General features: G+C 36.8%; 1 protein-coding gene across 1 annotated transcript; it reads left to right on the top strand.

Moving 5' to 3' along the window:
- The first annotated feature begins 5,648 nt into the window (after positions 1-5,648).
- Positions 5,649-8,403, top strand: LOC131310576 (uncharacterized). The gene is made up of 4 exons (XM_058337669.1): positions 5,649-5,969; positions 7,171-7,260; positions 7,365-7,461; positions 8,072-8,403. The coding sequence occupies exons 1-4, from the start codon at positions 5,756-5,758 to the stop codon at positions 8,208-8,210; spliced, it is 540 nt and encodes a 179-aa protein (XP_058193652.1). The 5' UTR covers positions 5,649-5,755; the 3' UTR covers positions 8,211-8,403.
- Positions 8,404-8,688: the final 285 nt, after the last annotated feature.

Genomic DNA, 8,688 nt, shown 5'->3' on the forward strand with positions numbered 1-8,688 from the left:
CGTGGGAGATTACTTGATATATGAAAAAACCTCCCATGGTCTGAGAAGGTTTTGCTTGGCAAAGCCAAGTTTCGACTCAATTTCGCACTTGTAACAGACGTTTCGCTTTCATTAACTGTCTACTAAAGGTTCATTCGTGCTAAAAGAATGATTGAACAATTTCCAGGATTTAGTCTCGCGATGAGAAACAACTAACCTACCCTTCCGAATGCCAAATCAGAAACAACTCATTTGTCGTTTTTGCCATGGTTACGGGTTTGGAATGTAAGATAAATAATACCAATACCATACCGGTATACTCAGCGGAAATTAGATCAAACTAACCTTTAACCATTGTTGTTCAAGTTGAACACCGAATACACACGTATTAGATTTAGGTGTCTTCTAACCTATGCATGACTTGAGTGCCTTGAGTGATGGATGTCAAAGGCTTAAATAGATGCTAGGTTAGGAACCCTTAGAAAACCTTATAGTTTCCCTCCATCATTGAAACACACTTATGGAGATAGTGGAAAGCTAAAAGCTTTTGAAACCACCACTACATATAATGTAAGTGGGCAACAAACTATAATCACACATGTGACTAGGTGGGCCCTAAAATATTTTTTTACATTCTTCCATTGGCCCACGAGACACATGTGTATTACGTTAGTGATAAATACTTTAATATGGCCATGTAACTGAAATTGCCCATATCCTTGAATTTAGAAAACCTCCTACTCCATTGAAAAATATCAAACATGAATCATAGCGGTGTTGCCATAACTAATAGGCATTCCCTTCCATGTATTACAATGTGTGACACTTTCCAACAAGTACCGGACAATACCGAATAAGATAAACTTGATAAATAACTAACTAGTAGTCATTTAGGGTCCTCTTTATTTATCCCAACGGATAAACTTTATACGTACTTCTTACCTTATGTGCACATGTACGTCTCCGTTCTCTAAGAACACTCATAGTGTGACAAATCCCAATTGAGCAACAAATGAGAGAAAACATTATAAAATGAGCTAACATGTCATATATCCATTACATGACATACACTATTTTGCCGGCAAGAATTAGCTCAATACTTTATGCTCAATGGTCACGAAAAGCGTTTTTTGAACAGTCTCTCTCCTCACGAGTTACTTTGCATCGATTTCTTTGTTCGACCTTTATCTTTATCTTAGAGAAGAAACTATAGCCGAAAAAACTTAGTAATGGTCTCAATATAATATCGACAACCTGAGACCCTTTATTACATGCTATCTAGTTTTATGCAAAGCTCCCACTAATTTCTACATTCATAGAAAATAGCAACTTAAGATATGATTGTGATGCATGTAAATCAACTTAAAAATTCTCGGTTCTTTATACGTACCTTATAACCTTTATTTGTAGCCTTCTAGTACTTCATATCATGCTCACTTGGAAATTGATCTAGTAAACCCTTGACCAATATCCATATAGCCTAGGAAAATGTATATACTCCCACTAACTTTACGGAGTATTCTTTTTTTTTTTTCTAATATAAGAGAGAGACTTTTTTTTTTCTCGGGCAAAACTCTTTTCCCGATGCTATCCAAGCCAAAACTATATTGGATCTTCAAATAGTCCTTAAATAATTAGTATTGAGAAAGAACTCCAAATGGATATATTACTTTGAACATTAATCCTAAGGGGTTAAATCTCTCCCACTATTAATGTTCAACTTTTATTTTGCTAATATAAGAGAGACTTTATTTTTTTTTCTTGGGCAAAACTCTTTTTCCAATGCTATCCAAGCCAAAACTATATTGGATCTTCAAATAGTCCTTAAATAATTAGTATAGAGAAAGAACTCCAAATGGATATATTACTTTGAACATTAATCCTAAGGGGTTAAATCTCTCCCACTATTAATGTTCAACTTTTATTTTGCTAATATAAGAGAGAGACTTTATTTTTTTTTCTTGGGCAAAACTCTTTTCCCGATGCTATCCAAGCCAAAACTATATTGGATCTTCAAATAGTCCTTAAATCACTAGTATAGAGAAAGAACTCCAAATGGATATATTACTTTGAACATTAATCCTAAGGGGTTAAATCTCTTCCACTATTAATGTTCAACTTTTATTTTGCGCACTTGATCATGTGATTATAGACGCTTCATTCACATAACGCAAAATCATGACCCCTGCATCGGAGAAAAGTGAATTTCTAGACAATCAATCTAATTTCCGCAACTTTATAGTGGAATACGAGAAGCAACTTTCTACAACAATCAAGAAATAATGATTTTCAATTTATATGTAAATTCTAACCTACCTGTGGGTAGAGATGCATCACGCATGAATTTACATCACTTTATGAATAAGATAAATGATCAAAATAATGAGAACGAATTCTCCATACCTGTGGGCATAGGAAAAGTTTATTCTCGACTTTCAAATGATTATCTTACTCAATGTAAATCACAAAAATAACAACCTCCTCGCATGGGTTTTATTTTCATGAATTAACTTCAACTTTTATGCTCATCTTTAACTCAAACAAAGTAAATTCAAACCTCCCTGTGGGCAAAGGCTGCAACACGCACTGAATCTATTTCACTGCAACAAGAAGACTAGCAAATTTCAAACATCAACATAAAACGCACAATAATGGGAGAATTTTCTGTTTCCATGTGGAATTTTTCACTTTGTTCCAAACAAACTAATAAAATTAATTATTCTCCTGTGAGTAAAAATGATTAATCTTATTAATTCGAACTTAATGGTAGATGCCATATAACTTAAACACATATAGCCCAATGGCTATCCACGTGACAATTCTTAATATGAACACCATAATATTTCAAGATGCAGTGGCTAATCTCGAAATGTTACGACGTCCAAGTCATCCTAAAAGGCATGAACCAGACTTTAATGGGACAAACCCCAATAACATCCACTCCTGAGTCCCGATACCGTGAGTCGATCTCATGATCAAAGTTCGAACACAGATCGCAATCATGCATAGTAAGCAAGATGGGCTTAAATGAAATCAAACTTTAGTGTACATAATCTGAATATGCAGAAAACATCAAGGCATATTGGTAGAACAAGTGCCCAAATAATTCTTGCCATAAGCAGAATCAACCAATACGTCCACGTAGAACCAAATAGGTTTGCACATGCTAAACTTGAATTTATCTTAATGCCTAGATCCCATAGTTGCGGTGTCCCGAAATATCACGCAATAGAAAATTGCTCTTTCTTGTTGTTAATAGTCGAGCAAAACTAGGCTCTTAATATTCCAAGACCAGTAAAGGAATACCAGTGATTTCAATCCAAACTATCCTTCACAATCAACAAATAGCAGCAAATTCATGAAATACATGTCGTGTGAGACCAAATTCTTCTATCACCAAGTAATTGTGAAAGATCTTGGAATGAAGTACTATATAAAAGTCAGAGAATTTGATCCACTGGATACATGAAATATAAAAAGCTTTATGACCACATTACTGCAAACTAGCATGCGAAGGAACAGGAACGATCATAACCACAAACCACCAACCGTATGCGATCATATTTTGTTTCACCATATCTGACCAAAGAGTGTAGAGCAAAACAGAAATCACTTTTCAAGTATTTAATTATGACCGCCGTCTGATCATGTCCTACCGCAAACGGGATAAATCAAACATGTGTACATATGCAGGAACTTTAAGATCCGTATACTAAACAACATGGATTAGAGGTTGCTCTGATACCACATGTAAGATAAATAATACCAATACCATACCGGTATACTCAGCGGAAATTAGATCAAACTAACCTCTAACCATTGTTGTTCAAGTTGAACACCGAATACACACGTAATAGATTTAGGTGTCTTCTAACCTATGCATGACTTGAGTGCCTTGAGTGATGGATGTCAAAGACTTAAATAGATACTAGGTTAGGGACCCTTTTATCTTCTTTAGAAAACCTTATAGTTTCCTTCCATCATCGAAACACACTTATGGAGATAGTGGAAAGTCAAAAGCTTTTGAAACCACCACTACATATAATGTAAGTGGACAACAAACTATAATCACACATGTGACTAGGTGGGCCCTAAAATATTTCTTACATGGAATACCTCCGAAAGCAATATCATACTTTTAGGCTGCAACTGGATCAAGGATTTGAGGAAGGGCTTGTTAACAGAAAAGGAAAAAAGTGGGGAAATGCACCTTAAAGTTGTGTGGAGAAATCCCTTGCATTTTATTTTCCACACCAGAACTTTGCACAAATTCTTGATCCAAAAACAACCTCAGTGAACGAACACGACCTAATTCTTTGGATAATCACATGTAAACCCTAAAAATCTCCTAACATGTATACAAGTTCACAGTGTGTGCAAAGCATTATAGGCATGCTTCCACATCCAAGAAAGAAAGGAACAAAGCACAAAGGCATGCAATTTGACAAGCAAAGCCCACAAAATTCGGTTTCCCCTAGACATATCCCCTCTCCTATTAACTAAAGAACAGATTTTTGTAAGTATTAAGGTTGAACAAATGGACATTGAATTTATTTTTTATTTTTTATTGTCAATCGATGGAAGAGGTCATCTACATCATATATTAAGTACAAAGTACAAACCTGAAACACTACATTAATTGTGAGAGTCCACGAGACAATTAAACCCAACAACTTAACTAATACAAGAAATAAGCCCGTTATATGGTAAAAACAAAAAAACAAAGAAAAAGATCATCTACGGGAAGAACACTCACACGCAGGTTGGGAGATTCGAACTCTTGACTTTCTAGTGAGATGTAAGAGTCCGGCTAACTGAACTAGTCCCAATTGGTTAGTTAAATGAGCATTTAGTTTAACACAGCTAAATTCCACATCTCCAGACTCCGTGTCATCACTATAATTCCTCCCACGCTCAGATGTATAACACACTTGAGATGCGTACCTTTCCATGCCGAAATACATATATGTTGGGTTTGTAAAGAGGAAATCAAAAGGCATTAATAATCTTTACTACTTACCTCACCGTTGACGGAAGAAACTTGGAACGTGGCTGAGAAAAAATACTTCAGATTGTTCTTTAGTGACACATCACATGATAACTAAAATATGATATTCAAATGTGGTACTGATATTTAAATGTGGTCACCAACATACTCTAATGTGGTACGGGTACTTAAATGTAGTCGAATGTACTTAAATGTGGTACTGGTACTTAGAAGTGGTCACAAACATAATATTGTTTCGCCACACATTTGATAGACCGCCACGTGGTTCGAGACCCCTTTCCCGCCATCGTGACCATGTGGCGGTGTTTGCACCCTCGTCATGTGTGGCCTTGTCGACAGTTTATCGCAATAATGTGAATCATTCATTTCGTAGAACCCGCAGAGTAATGTATATATGCAAAAAATCAACTTGACCCAATATCGATAAGTATATTAAAAATTAAATTTTGATTAATAAAATCGATAGCCAAAACCCAAAATATTACAACGATAAACAATTGATAGAATCCATACATGGCCGGGTGCAAACCTGGAGTTTACACTCTCCGTAAACAAGTTAATCTCCGTATGATTCCATTGCAAGTTACGTATGACCAAATTACCAATGAACAGGCGACACGTCATAAATATAACTAGATATTCAAAGACCAAGCACTGACCGCTCGTTCTGCTCTCTCAACTTCCTATCATCTCTCCCTGCCAGTTTTAAGCCCGCTCTTTCTTTCTAGAGAGAGAGAGAGAGAGAGGAGAGAGTGGGGATCAACTGCCATGATATCCAATTCACTCTCTCCTCAACTGGACCTTTCCACTATTCCACACCGATTCAGAAATCTTCCACATATTCAAAACAGATTCCAACGAATTAAGGCCAAGCGAGTTTGCCCTTCCAATCTGTTTGCGAAATTGTCTGAACCAATTTTTCTCCAGAAGTCTGTTGTTCCCTTTGCTGCTTCGATTGCGATTTTGTTCTTCTCCAATCCAGGTAACCCTCTTTCCCCCCACTTTCTTTTTTTATCTTTTGTGTAATTTACTCGTAGACAGAGCTGCAAATGAATCGAGCTTTAAAGTGTTCAGTTTTTTTTAAACATTTGTAAGGAGTTCGAGTTCAAGCCGAAGAAAAACTTGATGAGCGGAGCTTGAGTCAAGTGCGGCAGCCGGCAAGGCTTAGAGTCATGCTTGAGCTAATTCACCGGCCTTAGTTAGTTCACAAACACAATTTTTTTTTTTTTTATAACTCAGGAATTTTGGCCATCTTACGCGCACCTCTACTAATCCTAGACCCAATTCCACCGTCACGTGTGGGGAGCCCATTTAAAACCGGAGCAAAGCTCTGTATAAATTGGCCCTAAAGGAGTTGATAGCACTTGAGAGATTTCGTACTTGAGATCTTAAGAGGGAGCAAAACCCAAGTCCCAGACGTTGACCGCTAAGCCAACCCCTTGGGGTGACGCAAGTAAAATTTTCATGCACCTTTCAGTAACAGACGTGCAAAACATAGCTCTCTCATCACCAATGCTTGTCAATTGCACGTCGATGAACATGATGCACATGAGTTCGCATATTGAGAATGGTGTCAATTTGTTTTAGATTTTTAGTTCCGGACTCTTGCATTGAATTTTTATATTTATCATACTACTGTAGGGCTGTGCATCACATTTATAAAAGTGCGTGTGTGCCAATATTGTGGGTAGCAATTGTAGTTCAACCTTCCCTGAAGTATTATTCTGAATTGTGAATATCCAAGTATACGTATGCATAAATACGAGCTTGGCTTGTTTAGCAATCGATCTTAAATATTAAGGTTGAGCTTGTTCATTAATGTAAGTAAACTAGTTTGAACGAGACACAACCGAGCCAAGTACAGAGCCGTTCAGGAATGGCTTGATTCGTTTGTTGCCCTACGCATAGATAAACCAGAAAAACTGACAATCATCCTATTTCTTTTGGTTAGTTTGTCTTGAGTACTCACATTGCATGCCATTACCTTTTGCATCCCCACAACACCATTTGCGTGATAAGTGGAGCCGACTTGTTTCCTGGAATCTTGAATTTACCCTCTCCGTCTTTGTTTGTGTGCGTGAAGGATTCATGATTATGTATTTTCATGGGCGTTTGTGGTTTATAATTTGCAACAATGCAAAAAAGGAGAATAGTTTAATCATTTGAAATCTTGGTTTTTGCAGCTAAAGCCGGATTTATGTCAGGTTTCCCTGGTATAGAATCAGTGCCAGGCCCTGAATTACCCAAGATTGAGTTTCTTAATCGCTTTAACGGTTTGATCTCTACTTACCTTTGTGAAGAATTGCTAGGTACTTTATGAACTGGAATTATGAGATAGCTAAAAAAGAAAAGGTTCCATTTTTTTCTTCTCTTGCAGAAGAAAATCAGAAAAAGTATGCTGAAGATGATGCTAGAATCAAAGAATCGCCTATAGTTAAAAAGCTACTTGAACAGTCTAAGCTGAACAAAGAGAAGTAAGTTCAATTTCTGGGTTGAGTTCTAGACTTTGGTTGGTGCAGTTATGAATTGTTGATCTCCCCATAATCTTCAAATGGTTTCTGCTTTGCATTAGAGCTAAACTTGAGCTTTTTGTATTGAACTGACTTAAGTTAGCCAAGCTGACTAAGAGGAAGTTGAGTTCTGAGATTAAAACGGTTCATTGGGTTAACTTTGCTTTGGAGGTTTTAGTAATCTGTTTGTTGTCTACATTAATAGCAGCTTTGATACATAGTTATACCTTAAACTCAAAGGGCTCCTTTGTTTGACAAGCTATGAGCATCAGATTGGATTATATATTCAAGTAACGGTGTTTGGTTAAAATAAGTTCACCCAAAATAAGTAGTTTAGAATAAAAATCGGAGGACCGGAAGAATATAGTAGTTTGGAGAGTTATTATGCTACTGATGAGAAAAAATAAATTTATCTTCCATTTTGGGAAGCTGAAGACTGAAAATCTGGATTCTTAGTGGAATGACGTAGAGTTTTTTTTTTGGTGAAATTTGTTGTTTGGGATATTTATTCAAGGGAAAAGTTCATATTATATGACATGTTGTAGTATTTATAAATTGTTACGAAAATCTTCAGGAACAAACAAGAAATTCTTGACAAGTACTGCCTTCGTGGGGCAGAGTGGGGAGTTGGAGATTGTTCAGCAGAGGGAATGACGCCAGACGACAGAGACAAGTTCATTGCCATGTTGAAGCAGAAGGTTGGAGTTGAGTGACTGAAGCAGTTGTAGATTGTCATAGATTAGCAGTAGAGATAAATCCATTGTTTCCGAAACTGTTTTCACTTTCATATGGTAATATGTTTTCCTCCATAAACTTTGTAACATGTTTTTATGATGAATCGAATATATTCTTATGTTATTTTCTGAATTCCTGAGATTGCAATTTAAAGTGTAATCTATTTGCTTAGAGTATTAGCTAGCTTCATTAGAATCATTACATGGGACCTGCATGAAGTTCTGGTATTAAAGTTGAGAGAGACGAGTTAAATTAGTGAATGGCCAGACGTTCCGACTGTTATGGATAGGTTGTCTCCACTGGCCAACGGGTTTGCTCCCACCCTGGAGGTTTGAGTTCGATTCTCAGGGTAAGTCAACTAGTTGGGAGGTGAAAGTCCATGTGGGTAGCCTCATGATCGTGTCCAGTGGTCCCCCTCAACTAGTTGCTTCTAACTGCTTTCTGTAGGTTTTAATC

This window comes from Rhododendron vialii, chromosome 12a, assembly GCF_030253575.1.
Source record: "Rhododendron vialii isolate Sample 1 chromosome 12a, ASM3025357v1".
Classification (NCBI taxonomy): domain Eukaryota; kingdom Viridiplantae; phylum Streptophyta; class Magnoliopsida; order Ericales; family Ericaceae; genus Rhododendron; species Rhododendron vialii.